General features: G+C 37.6%; 3 protein-coding genes across 3 annotated transcripts; 2 read left to right on the top strand and 1 right to left on the bottom strand.

Annotated features, from left to right (window-relative positions):
- The first annotated feature begins 640 nt into the window (after positions 1-640).
- On the top strand, positions 641-4,376 carry LOC121754937 (uncharacterized protein At1g76660-like). The gene is made up of 4 exons (XM_042150223.1): positions 641-850; positions 1,458-1,632; positions 2,457-3,495; positions 3,902-4,376. Exons 2-4 carry the CDS (start codon positions 1,579-1,581, stop codon positions 4,099-4,101), a joined length of 1,293 nt encoding a protein of 430 aa, XP_042006157.1. The 5' UTR covers positions 641-850; positions 1,458-1,578; the 3' UTR covers positions 4,102-4,376.
- A 1,579-nt stretch (positions 4,377-5,955) lies between these two features.
- On the top strand, positions 5,956-6,642 carry LOC121801615. Its single transcript, XM_042201146.1, has one exon. The coding sequence runs from the start codon at positions 6,039-6,041 to the stop codon at positions 6,498-6,500; it is 462 nt and encodes a 153-aa protein (XP_042057080.1). The 5' UTR covers positions 5,956-6,038; the 3' UTR covers positions 6,501-6,642.
- A 3,214-nt stretch (positions 6,643-9,856) lies between these two features.
- On the bottom strand, positions 9,857-13,334 carry LOC121801605 (calcium homeostasis endoplasmic reticulum protein-like). Its single transcript, XM_042201134.1, has 4 exons — positions 13,182-13,334; positions 11,541-12,528; positions 10,877-11,151; positions 9,857-10,742 (listed from the first exon to the last, which is right to left on the bottom strand). Exons 2-4 carry the CDS (start codon positions 12,494-12,496, stop codon positions 9,991-9,993), a joined length of 1,983 nt encoding a protein of 660 aa, XP_042057068.1. The 5' UTR covers positions 12,497-12,528; positions 13,182-13,334; the 3' UTR covers positions 9,857-9,990.
- Positions 13,335-13,951: the final 617 nt, after the last annotated feature.

Below are 13,951 nucleotides of genomic sequence, written 5' to 3'. Positions count from 1 at the left end.
ATTATTAATTATGGTCGTTCAAAATATTAAATAAGAAATCATGTTAGTTGTTTCCTTTTCAATTTCGTTTGGGCCTCAATCCGAAATAAAATGGGCCTAAGGCCCACGTGAGCTATGTGACAACTGACAATCATCCATAGTTAAATTATCCTTTTCTCATCTTTAAGAGAAAAATACATCGAATATGACATATATACACTTCAATTTATTTCGATGTAGTGTCACGTTCAATATAATGAAGATTTTGTTTGTACTACTATTTTGCACCATGTAACATATATTTATTGTATGCCATAGTGGTATTTAATACTACAAAATATTAGGATCTTGTTGCTTTAACATTTACGTATTATACATATTCCAAAAGAAAAAATATTGATACTGTGATGCATGTAGTCTTTTTAGATTATATTTTGACTATACAAATACCCAATTATTTCAATATATTGATCCATAAAATTAAAAAATTAAATTAAATTTAACCCTCGAGTGAAAAAGAAAAGTAAAAAAAGAATTGTTTATTCTCCACATGCAAAACCAACCAATCACAAATCTCCACGTCACTCATCTGCCCTTTTTCTTTTTCTTTTTCTTTTTTCACTTTAATTTTTATTTTTACAAAAAGGAGAAAAAAGAAAAGCAGTTTTAGCAAGCACCACAATCAATCGAAAAGAACAAAAAAAGAGAGAAACCAGGCTACAGATTACACAGATTAGATCTAGCCATTGCTCTTCTCCCTTTCCCTCTCTCTCTCACACACTCACACACAGAATTGTTCTTCAATAGCCGACTAGCACTGAGCTTCTCCAGATCTCAGCTATGGAAATGTGAGGCGTTTTTCTCAGCTCAGGTAGTGAAATTCTTCTCTGATATTTCCGTTTTGGTAGTTTTGATTCGATGGGCCTCGCTATTTTCGTGTTTATTTAAATGGGTTTTTTGCATTTTGTTAAAAAAAGATTAAAGTTTGAAACTTGGAGTTTTACTTATTGTTGATGTTGTTTGGATAATGAAGTGATGTTGGAGGGTAGGTGAGTATTGTCATACTTGGAAAATTCTTGCTGTTGGTGGCAACAAGAATTTTATTCTTTTTATTTGTAGTGGGGTCGCTTTCATCATATTTTGAAACTGAAAATTATGCATATATTTGAGCCCAAAATTGGAATGGAATTATTTGTTGTTGCATCTGACAAAAACACAATGACAAGTTCCAATATCTGGATGGGTTAGAATTGGAAGTATTTGAGCTTCTAATGTGGGAGTTTTGAGGTTTAGAGTAAAATCCAAAAACAAAGGTTAAAATAAGTTGATTCTTTGGAACTTACTTTGTTGGCCAGTTCTATAAATTAGGTAAATTATGCTGGTTGATTTATGTAAATAACATTTTTAGAGCTTTTAGTATGTTTGTTTAGTGTTCTTGATTTCTAATTTGGTTGCTTTGCTTGTGTTTTGAATCACAGAGAGGTGGTAAAAGAGTTCCAAAGTGTCCCTTTGCAATTTGTGAGTAGGTGGATACTATTGAATCAGAAGCTGTATGCAAAAAGGATTTTGTTGCATTGTGCTCTCAAATCCGACTTGCCCATGACGTCAGAGCAGATAAGGTTTCTGCAGCCGCAGCAAGCACGGGCATCTCGGGTATATTGCATTATGAACCCTATGATTTTCATGTTTCTGCCTTCGATTGATTGCATGCTTGGGGCAAAAAGATGTGAAAAATTACTGCACGGTCTTGCTTTGAAGCTTTTGTTATCGTGACCTGTGTGGAGCGGTATTTACGCTTCTTTCGTTCTATTTATCGAGCCACTAGTACGGTGTTGTGTTAGATACTGTAGTACCGCCAATGGCCTAATCGTTTACTTGTGTAATGTCATGATTATACTGATAAAGACTCGGAAAATGCAATGTCACATATTTCCTCAATTCATAAAGATACCAAAGAAGAAAATATTTCATCTTAGTTATTGATTTGGCATCCCGAAGTGGTTTACTTGAATGACTAAACGATATTAATGTAGTGCGCGCCTTTAGAAATAGTCATTTTAACTTCTGCCACGTGTCTCAATGCGCAATTGGTGCTTCGAGGATCTGACTGTAATTCTGTATTGCGTATAACTGGACGTCTATTTCTCTTCAAATCATCAGTTAATTTGTTTTAGATCCGCGTTTTTGTGCTGTAAGCGGCTATATTTACTTAGTTTGCCTCACTATGAAGCTAACAATTTGTATGCCAGCTATTCTTGATCACTTCTATTTTCCTGTCACATGGTTATTGAAAAATGTGACATTATAACCAATTACAAAAAATGTTACATTCACTGAGAATGGTAAATTTTCCTTAGAGTTCACATAGTCCATGCCTCGAAAGATGCCTTTTCATATTGTGGATCTGATTATGTTCCCCTTTAAAGCATTCCTTTGTATAATTTCACATTGTGGCTAACGATTTACTTTATTTGTAGCGCAAGAGGTGGGGAGGTTGTTGGACTGGACTTTCTTGTTTCGGTAAAAATAAAGGTGGGAAACGGATCGTGCCTGCATCAAGAATGCCCGAAGGCAACCAAGCGTCGAATCAGCCAAACGGGCCTCAAGCCGTTGGGCTGCCTAATCAGACAACTGGAATTGCTCAATCACTTTATGCTCCTCCGTCTTCGCCCGCTTCTTTCTCAAATTCTGCACTCCAGTCTACAGCTCAGTCGCCCAGCTGTTTCTTGTCTCCCAACTCACCCGGTAATCCTTCGTCTACTATGTTTGTCACAGGTCCTTATGCCCACGAGACGCAGCTGGTATCCCCTCCTGTGTTCTCGACTTTCACAACAGAGCCATCTACAGCTTCTTTAACTCCTCCGCCAGAGCTGGCGCATTTGACTACTCCGTCTTCACCCGACGTGCCTTACGCCCATTTCCTATCGTCCTCCGCCAATATGAAAGGCGCTGATAAGCACAGTTACTTCGCTGCAAATGATCTTCACTCCACATATTCGCTCTACCCCGGAAGCCCGGCCAGTGCCCTCAGATCGCCTGTTTCTAGAACGCCCGAGAAGGAGTTCCCCTCTCAGTGGAGTCCTTCGATCCCTTCGAAAGAGCCTGTGTACTCAAAATCTGGGTCGGGCCGGTATATCGGGATCGAGGCTGGCGGTGCCGGAAAATCGCGCCAAGATTCCAATTTCTTCTGCCCCGAGACGTTCGCGCAGTTCTACCTCGACCAGTCGTCGCTTTCTCATTCCGGTGGTCGGATAAGCGTCTCTCGAGAATCGGATGCTTACTCGAATGGCGGAAATGGGCACCAAAACAGGCAGCCAAAAGTTTCCAAACCTGATCCTGAGGAACTGGAAGCTTATAGGGCTTCTTTTGGGTTCAGTGCTGACGAAATCGTCACCACAACACATTATGTCGAGATATCAAACGTGTCGGATGAGTCCTTCAGCATGAACCCTCTCACCCCCGACAAATCATCCGGGCCGGGAAACATATTAAATGCAGGATTTGCTCATCTCGAAGGTAAACTATACTTACCTGTTTCTATCTTCACTTATTTAGAATTCGTATGAAGTTAATACATTTACAAGAACCAGAAAAAAGATGCCTATGTTTCCCCCTTAATGAATCTGGCTAAGTTGGATTACATCGAGCTTGCTCGATTCTTTGTCTGAAAATTCACTCGTCTCTTATCAGTAGTATCGACTTAGGGTGATTGCTTAGATTGATAACGATAATATAGACTATATGACGGGTTACACATTCTTGAGCTTAATTGTTCGCATAATCCTTCAAATACTCAATCATACGTATTGTCAATCTTATACATCGTATAAAATCAACCCCCAACGAACTCTCGTGAACAAGAAAATTGTTATCTATGGCTTCGTTTCTTGGTGATAACATTGGTTTTCTCTCTATATCTCAGATCAAGCCCCACAAAAGCACAGTTCTGGGCGAGGGCTGCCAACGAGCCCCCTCCTAAGCGATGATGAGGACATGTACTCGAAGATGGGGGCTCCTAGAAACGGCAGGAAATACCAGTTTGGTTCGTCCAATTCAGATGCGGAGATTGAGTACAGGAGAGGACGGAGCCTGAGGGAGGAACGCAGCTGGAGGCAAAGCTGAGGCTGCTACGAAAGCCCAAAAATCGCTGTTCTATTATCATCTTGTGTCAATGATTTAGCATCTGATGATGATCCAACCTTGCTTTTGTGTGAGAGTGTTTAGTATAAATTCTGAAGAGTGTCTGTTACATATATATATATTTATATGAATTCAAGAATTATGCAAGTGTAGGGACTGCAAAATTTGGCATAGTTCAGTTGGAGAAAGAATACAATGTGCACCCTTTTTTGTATGTAAATCTAAATATATGCATCGCTTCAAATTTGCTAGTGGAATTTGTCTATCTTTGGGAGAATTTTGTGATGCATTTGATAAGATTATGAAATTGATGAATATTTTCGTAAGAGTAAAGATCAAAACAGGTCCTGAACATATGCCCATTTTATGATTTTGGTCATATACTTCATCTTTTGAATTTTTGCATCCTGAACATTTTAACTTGGATCACAATTGGTCCTATACTAACAATTCCGTCAATTTTTATATGGTTTTAACCCGATTTTGATTGATTTTGATAGTTTTAACAGTCTCATTCGAGTTAAAACAGTTTAAAAATTGACGGAATTATTAGTGTAGGACCAATTGTGATCCGAGTTGAAATGTTCAGAATGCAAAAATTTAAAAGATAAAATATATGACCAAAATCATAAAATGGACATGTTCGGGACCAGTTTTTTGCCCTTACTCTTTTCTTAATTATGCTGCAAGATAATGTTTGGCATGTCGAAATCTAACATGAATATACGTTTTTAAATACGGTATACTCTCTCCATCCAATATTAAATGTCCAATTTGTCAAAAATGAGTTTAATTAAATATCTTAATCTACTTTGTGTAATTATATAGTATAATTTCTCGTTCGATTAAAAATGCGACAGTTATAGATGGATGGAAGGATTACATATTAATTAGGATCATATATACATTTTAGCATCAATAATTTCTTATGTTCACTAGCAAATTAATGATTAGGAAATGCACAATTAAGATAATTACAGACTATAGTAACATCAAGATATTCAAACCTTCTCTCCTTTTTTTAGCAAAAAAAAAGAAAACACGAATCCAAACACAAAAATGGAACTGGATCGACAGTACCAAAACGGCGTCGTTTCGATCGCACATCACTTTGGATTAGGGCTGGCAAATCGTGCAGATTGGGTCGTTATCGGGTCAACCTGATAATGACCCAACCCAATAAGGCCTAACCTGAACCCGACCTGTTAAGGAAACTGTAAATTCGAACACGAACCCGACCTGCTACCTTCAAATCCGAACACGACCCGCACCAGACACGAACCCGTTATCGACACGATATAACATGGGTTGACACGACACGATAACAACCTGAACCTGATATTACACGATTAAAACCTAATATTACACGATTAAACCTTAATCTTTAACCTAATTTACACAATTAAAATTCATTTTATACTATTTAAACCTAATTTATAAGAAATTAAAAAATTAAAGTAATATATATTTTTTTAAATAATAATAAAAATAATAATATTATTTCTTAATGGGTTACCCGTATCCGACCCGCATCCGACCCGAACCCAACCCGAAATTATCGGGTTCTTAATGGGTCAACCCGATAAGGACACAAATCCAATAAGACTTGACCCCAACCCAATAATTTCGTGCGGATTCGTATCAGATTATCGTGTCGTGTCGAAAATTGTCAGCCCTACTTTGGATACAAAATTGGGTTCGATTAGTTAATGGGCTATCTTGGCCCATTGAAGAGTTGGTACCAATAGCCCATTTATTGTACCAATAGCCCATTTATTGTATTTAAAACTCGGAAATCAATTTTCTCCCTTTTATTTATTCTCTTCTCCTTCGTACTCCATCATATTCTACCTCACTAACTGCGACAAATTTAAAAGCTTCAAAAATTCAACCAAAAAAATAAATAAAAATCTACCAATATGCTTCGTCGTTCATCTCTTTCTCTCTCCAAATTCCTTCCCAGAAACCTAATTGGAAGATCTACACGCCCTGAATCTCAATTTCCAGTACAAACCCTAACGACTCTCTCGAATCGACGCGAATTCCATCGATTTTCGCGTCCGAGAATCGCAGATTCAGCTGCACGTTTCAATGCTCCTAACAATTGGAGACGATTCAGCGGTGAAACCGACAGGGAGGTCGACAAAATCAACCTCAAATTCGCGGAAGCTCGCGAGGAGATAGAATCGGCGATGGACTCAAAAGAAACCGTGTATTTCAATGAAGAGGCGGAGTGCGCGCGCGAAGCCGTCGGCGAGGTTCTGGAATTGTACGAGGGGCTGCTGCGGAGGCTGCCGGAGAGCGAGAGGGGGTCGATTCAGCGGGCGATGGGGCTCAAAATCGAGCAATTGAAAGCTGAGCTCCAGCAACTGAATGAGTAGTGAGTTAAAATAACCACTTTTTATTTATTTGGTTGTATTCGCAATTTTTTATAAAAATTCTTGTTTACGAATAAGGTGGAATCGACTTGTTTTTGACGATATTAAACTATGGAATTGAATGAAGATCAAAATTTTGAGTTTACTGATCGTTGCAGTTGAGATTGTCTCTGATGTTGATGATTTGATTGGCTTCTTTGAGATTGGGTTTAGGAATAGGATATTGTGATTTTGGGTTTATGAAGTAATAAGGTTTTAGCTAATTTGTTTCATTTTTTAATTTGCTTCTTTGTTTTTTAATGTGAGGATTTTGTTTCACTTAATTTAATTTTGCATTATTATTCCTACAGTCAAAACTGATTTAATTTTAATTAAATTTACTGTAAATTTCTAGAGTTTCACTAAATTATAATTTTGCAATCAATCAAAATTTTGGAGCTAATATTGTTTGATGACTTATTTACTTGATACTTGACACTATCTACATTACATCATACTAGTATTTACTAAATTACATAAATCAATTTGTTGAATTGGTGTATGTTAATAAAGATGAAATGGAGCATCATAGTCATAGGCTAAACTTAATACTGTAGATAGGTCATACATTATTGAGAGATTTTCCGAAATCTCTCTACATTATCATAGGCTTAATTTTTGAGAAAAATGCAACTAAACAAAAAAAAAGGAATAAACATAACCTCTAATTTAATATGACATCTATATGGCTCTATATAAACCCACACTAAAGGGATTTTTTTGTAAAAAAAGAGAGGAAGAAATATACTAAAGAAATTACTCATGGGATGTTTGTCGGCCTGCCGAGAAGTGTAATGAGCAGAGAGAAGAACTTGCTGCAAATATCGTGTCGAACCAACGATGGTAGAAGTCGAATTGTATGTTATGATCATCCTGCAAAAAAATCGACCATCACTTCAGACATTACGACATACGATCAAGATACGGGAAGCTCCACACTAGTGCAGTCGAGTTGAGGTAAAACTAGAGCCTAGTTGCAGTGTTCAATTAGCTACGATTGAATGAGAAAAGGTCGGTTTTAAGAGATTATTATACCTGTACCCAGTGGCCAAGCTTTTCCTGATTAATAGTATCGAAGAAACAAAATACATTCCCATTATTTCGGACAGGAAAAGGACAAAAAAGAACTGGTTCGAATGGCATAGAGTTATAAGATACTGATCAGCAATATAGGAAAATGAGTAAAACTTACTTTCTGCAGCAGACTGACAAAATAACTATAATTTGACACTTCGTGTTTAAGATATAGAGACATTGCTTGCTACAAAAACGAGAGGAAGTTGTCGAAGATTTGAAAAGGAAAAACTAACCTAAATCAAAAAACTGCAGAAAGATGCTGATTGTCCTCGTAACAGGATCAACAGGAAACAAGTCTTGCTTGGCATTAGACTACAATTTTCAAATCTGAAATAGTAGTATAATATGAGGTGGACGTCCCCTCATAATACTAAATATAAGAACTAGTATGAGATAAATGAAACAGAACCGTTATATTACCTCCTTGATTACAACACTTTGCAATGACTGCACAATAAAGGAAACACATATAATTCGGCAGCAGTCAGTACTTGAGAATATCCAGGATTAAAATTCATGAAAGGTTTTTTCAATTTTTATTTTATTATTGTAGTTTGAGCAAAGGAAATTAAAATTTTAAAATTTATAGGTTTAGGAATGTAAAGAATTACTCCATTTCATAAATTTTAAGAAATAATTTCAATCATTAATGTATTTTTCTACATAACTTTTCATTTATAATCTAATACTCCCCCCTTCATAGTTGAGTCATTTTTTCCATTTTGGGAAGTTTCCTTATAGTTATAGTAACTTTTTTTTCTCTCTTACTTTACTCTCTCTTACTTTATTCTCTCAACTTTATTCACTTTCTACTTTATTCTCTCTACTTTTTTCCATGTCTTACTTTTTTATCTATTTATTGAACACATTCAACATCTCTTTCTTAAACTCTGTGCCGAAACGTTTTGCCTCAACTATGAAGAAACAGAGGGAGTAGTAGTGAGTATTAATTTTAAGTTGAACTTATGTAAAAGTGTTACTCCCTCCGTTCCCCATTAATTGTCCACTTTTGACATTTTCGTCCGTCCCTCATTAATTGTCCACTTTCACTTTTACCATAAATGATAAGTAGGTCACGCATTCCACTAACTTATTTCACTCGCATTTTATTATAAAACTAGTAATAAATAAAAGTGGGATTTATATTCCACTAACTTTTTAACTCACTTTCCTTTATGTTTCTTAAAATCTGTACCGGAATCAAAGTGGACAATTAATAGGGGATGGAGGGAGTATAATAATAGTAAAATATAGGACCATTATTTGTAAACTAAAATTTTGACAAACTTATCAACATATCTCGCTAAAAATAAGTAAAAAAGAGTTCTAACTTGATTAGAAAAATAAGAAGTATCGAACTAACTTGATCTGGTACTTGATCTGCACTGTTAGAAAATATCAATATATGATAAAATAACATCAACACAAAATGTCAACACAATATCAACCGTTGACACTGTGTTAACACCAAATCTTAAAATTTTACATGTTGCACTGTGTTGAGCAGTTTGGAGTTTGCATTTTATTATTACCTATAAGTTTATATATTAATATTAGAATATTTTGTGAAATGTATATAAGGGTGTCTGGGATGGGTCACGTCCCAGGGGACGGAACGCATCTGAGACGTTGAGTGGTCAGGGCTCGTGGGACGAGTGTCGTGACTCGACCAATTAGGATTTGGTCAACACTCGGCGTAACTTATATGAATGGTGTAATATTATCATTGCGAAGTTCTCGTTGTGCCCGACGTCTTGGGCAACAGGCTATACCCCGTTGCTATTCCGAGAACAAAAAAGGGCATTTTGAATTATTTCGGACACTTTTCGTTCATAAGAACTGTTTTTCAGTACGGTCTACGGCTATAGGACCTGCTCGTTTATCAAAAACGGCAAGCATGTCGCGTACCTTCCTTCGTACTATTGACCAATCATCAGTTCATACAAATTCGGACTAGAATAAGACGACCGAGTAGAATCATTATCATAAATATCACTACTTTCGTCAAAAGTAATGAGAATCAAGGCATTACCCACGTTTTAATTAATTAGATGTTATGCAATAATATAGTCGTTTAATTAATTTTGATCATCTATATATATATACATAATTACATACACACAAATCTACATGTAAATTTGAAGTAAGCTTTTAGCTAAAAGCATAGTTTCAAAGTCCAGGGATAAAACGATATTGCAACAGAGTGTAGCATTTCGTGAAAAAGATTGAAGAAACAATGCAAATATTGAAATAAAAATTGAATAGCGACACATTAATTTAAAATCTAAAATTCCTTAAACATAAAAAAAATGCCTTTAAAACAAATCGATAAGTTTCATCAATTTTACCAGACAAGATCCAATACAACATCATTGATCTACCTTGCTGCTGCTCTTGCACTCATGGACGTATGGTAGTTTGTACTTCTCTGTTTCCTGTAAGAAGAGTAGACGTCGTCGTATTGGCTTGCCTCGTTCGGATCTGCTGTTGCCCCGAGTCCCAACCTTCCGGAACTGCTCGACCCGGGCTTTCTCTCTACACTTCCATCAGGGAGAGTCCCAGTATCCTGGTCGACATTCAAGCTAATGGGAGGGGGAATGCAGGCTCCTCCCTTACGGGATGGAGATCTTCTCTCGTACTCATAACCATCATCGTCATCATCACCATCACCCGCTGATTCGGATTTCTTCATGGGTCCTTCTGAAGGGTTGACCTCTTTAATCTCTCTGAAGAACTTTGAGACTCTATCGAGGACCTCAGATTGTGATATATTTGAAGATGGAATCACGGTGGGGATGTCCAGAGGGCTCAGCGGGGAGTATGGTACCCCACTGCCTATCTGCATCTTTCTGACCATACCTGGAATAAGACCGGGCGGGAACAGAGGATATGGGGGAAGCTTCTCACCAACTTTTCCGGGAGCAGGTGCATTTGTCGGTTGAACAGCGGATGGAACGGGCATTGATCCAGTGAACCCACCGGAGGGAGCTGATGAGAGATGAAAATGCGGGTTTGGTAAAGATGAAACAGGAGGGACTTGTTTATCTGCATACTCTTGATTGGGTATGTTTGGAATGGAGCTCTGCTTGTCTGGTTGCCATTGCATATGGTTTGGTGCACGGTTCATCCCTACGGCAGAGAGAGACAACAGTTTACAAGTGCTAGCAACAACAACAGTTAGGCACATTACAGACCTTGCAAATTAAATGACTCGTATTGCTAATTTTCCACAAGATAAAAAAGACAGATAACGGGAAAAGTACCTGTAGCAGCAGAATGATCTCCTGATGCGTTGGGATGAGCACCTGGAAAAGAATTTGGTGGCAACCCACTCAGCATGTCACTTTCAAGCTCGTAGATTGTATCTTGGTCATATACTTCTTTCGAGGCCCAAAACTGCAAGATTTTCTGAAGACGTGACTGGTTTTCATCCTTGTTATGTGGGTTGTGGTATATCTTTGCAAGCATAGAACCCAAGACTGGCTTAAATGCAAGTGCCTCGTTGTCAAGTTCCTGCAGCTTCACCCGCCTCTGCAGGCTGTATATTTCAAAAATCATTCCTAATTAGAATCAGTGATCTTGATCCACACTTCTCCACACGACACACTTCTCCACTCTCCTGAGTGTGATGCTTATATCATTCCATCATTCTTTCAATTCAATAGAAGACTTTCTTGCATAGAAACATTAATTTTCATTTCAAATCATCCTCGACACTGTTATTTATTTATTTATCAATTTTTACAATTAATATCAACAACGTAAAGTACTTATAATGAAGGGATGATTGATAATACTTTAACATATGCTGCAATGATATAATTAATCATGCAATAATGTTAAATCTGAAAAATGCAACAAGGACATGTTTAATCAAGCATGACGATGTAGTTGAGAAATCGGTAACTTGAAGTAATCAAAACATACCTGTCAAAGAGGATATCATTGGCAAGATAAACTATATGCAACTGCCTCTCAGAATCATCTAGGGACAATACCCTATCTCGGAGCGCCTCAGCCAGGCCAGGAGCAAATGGAGCCCTCTGCATAAACCAAGTCTTGGCACCTTTTATTGATTCCTTTGTGCCAGTGAGACTGTTCAGAACACCATTCATCTCCATCTCAACATCAGATGGAAGCGGTTGAGATAGACCTTTAAAAGGTCGGTGAGGTTGATCAAATTCAGGTTGGCTATGACCCACCACCGGCTGAGAGTGGTGAGGGTGCTGTTGCTCATAGAACTGCGAAAAAGGAGGTTGCTGCAGGCGAGCAGATCCCCCAGCAGCAGCATTTGGGGCATTAATAGGAGCTGGACTCATCATGGGGTTGGGAGGATGCAACACTGGCATCGAAGCTGGGAACTGAGGGTTAAAACCCATGAGTGGTCTAGTTGCCATCCAAAGCTTATGGCGGTAGTAGTTATGGCCCTCACCGCCAAAAAGAAAACCATAAGCAGGATTATCTTGCTCTCTTTCCCGGACCACAGCTTCGAACTCTGGGCCGTTCTTCACAGCATACTCGACCAATTTGTCGATGCGCTTTTGAAGTTCAGGATCAGAGGGTGCTGGAGCAGGGGCCGGTGGAGCCTCATAAGGCCCAGGGTACGGTGATGGAAAAAGATGGGGAGGCACATGTGGAGGGAACGAAGGTGTTTGTTGATAAGGGTGAGGCAAATGTGAATAGAGTTGACTTTGATGCATTGGACGAGGATAGGGGAACTGCTGTACAGGGGGAAGAGAGGGCATATAAGGAGGGCCGTGAACAGATGGAGGAAACTGCTGGTGCTGTGGATGAAAACCATACTGCTGCTGCTGTTGTGCATTACTAGCTTGTTGCTGTCCATACGACATAGGAGCACCATAATCATGTGGCGGTCGATCCATTTGTCAGTAGGCGGCCCCACACACAATCAATCCTATGAACACATAGAAAATCCCAGTGAAACTCGCCATTCCTCAAATAGTAAATTTCTTAATAGTTAATACAAGGAAATAATATTCAGTTCTCGATCAGGACGAAACAATGCAGCATAAAGCTAGTTAAATTTCAAGACAAAACTCCAATTGTGTGCATGTCACGAGGTTGACAACACAGAATTGCACTTGGTAAATCACCACAGTCATGGCATAGCTCCCAAGAGCCGGCATGTAAGTTAAAAATTCAACATTCATTGGAGTTAATAACCTAATATATTGCCACTGCATCTTATTTGTAATTGAGGCAAATCATGGTATCCACTATTTTCTGGTTAATCTTTAAAACTAACTCAAGAAGGGAAAATCATGGTATCCTCTACAAGGCATTCATAGAACCACTGATAACACAGAAAAAGCAACATAAATGAATCAAATACAAAAAAAAAATTTAATAACAAAATCAGTAGCTAGTCCTCCAGCAAAAAACCACAGTTCACCATGTGAGCTACCACGAAACAAGACAACAATCTGAAGGATTCAGAAACATACATGTACCTGTACTCAACGAAGTTCACATTTCTAAAAGAGAAACAATAACAAATGTAAATGCTAAAAACCAATCGATCTTTTCCACTAATAGAAGAGAAATTACCAGGAACGGCAGCTAAACGATCGCAGAGGGGCAGAAACCAGCTAAATTAGAGCTTGTGTTTGGTAACACAGCATGGTTTTAGCCTTTTAGGGATTTTGATTTGGGAATTGAAATTGCGCAAATTTTTTTCTACAACATGTGTAAAATAGGGCTATGAAGAGTTTTGGGATCGGGCCTATGTCGGGCCGGGTTAATGTAAGGGGCGAAATTCCAATTACTGTATGAAATAGTAGTACTGCATTTTTAAAGGTATTAACAAAAAAAAATTCTGCTAAGTTGTATGAAAAAGGTATAAATAAATCCTAATTTTAGATTTTTTGTGAATCATAGATATGCTTGTTTTCTATCTTCATTTTATAGAAACTAATTAACTTTCTAACCAAGGAGTAGTAACTAGTAGGCTCAAGCTTTGATATAAATACAATTAAAAAAATAATTTAAAACATATTTATAAATTAGATTATTATATAATACTTCATCCATCATTAGAAATACACTAGTTTTTACTATTTTGGACCATCTCACAATATTAGACAAAGTTTAAATGTAGATACTTTCAATGCATACATCATCTATGATGTGGATTTATCTAAATATAGATACTTTCAATGCATACATCATTTATGATGTGAAATCCACGATCCACTAACATTTCTTCCAAGTTTGAATCATCTTCCGTGTCAAAATGCATAGCAAAGGATGTATACTATCAAGTTATTATTATTTTTTTTTTGTATTTGGTTTCTTCCACTAACTATTCCCTCATATTT

The sequence above is a fragment of the Salvia splendens genome, chromosome 1, assembly GCF_004379255.2.
Source record: "Salvia splendens isolate huo1 chromosome 1, SspV2, whole genome shotgun sequence".
NCBI classification, from domain to species: Eukaryota; Viridiplantae; Streptophyta; class Magnoliopsida; order Lamiales; family Lamiaceae; genus Salvia; species Salvia splendens.
The sequence above is the reverse complement of the archived record's forward strand: the minus strand, read 5'-3'. Positions and strand labels throughout refer to the sequence as shown.

Coding starts and splice junctions, on each gene's coding strand:
- LOC121754937 (XM_042150223.1), top strand. CDS start 1,579: ATGACGTCAGAGCAGATAAGGTTTCTGCAGCCGCAGCAAGCACGGGCA. Junction 1,633..2,456: donor AGCAAGCACGGGCATCTCGG/GTATATTGCATT, acceptor CTTTATTTGTAG/CGCAAGAGGTGGGGAGGTTG. Junction 3,496..3,901: donor AGGATTTGCTCATCTCGAAG/GTAAACTATACT, acceptor TCTATATCTCAG/ATCAAGCCCCACAAAAGCAC.
- LOC121801615 (XM_042201146.1), top strand. CDS start 6,039: ATGCTTCGTCGTTCATCTCTTTCTCTCTCCAAATTCCTTCCCAGAAAC.
- LOC121801605 (XM_042201134.1), bottom strand. CDS start 12,496: ATGGATCGACCGCCACATGATTATGGTGCTCCTATGTCGTATGGACAG. Junction 11,152..11,540: donor AATGATATCCTCTTTGACAG/GTATGTTTTGAT, acceptor TGAAATATACAG/CCTGCAGAGGCGGGTGAAGC. Junction 10,743..10,876: donor AGATCATTCTGCTGCTACAG/GTACTTTTCCCG, acceptor TCTCTGCCGTAG/GGATGAACCGTGCACCAAAC.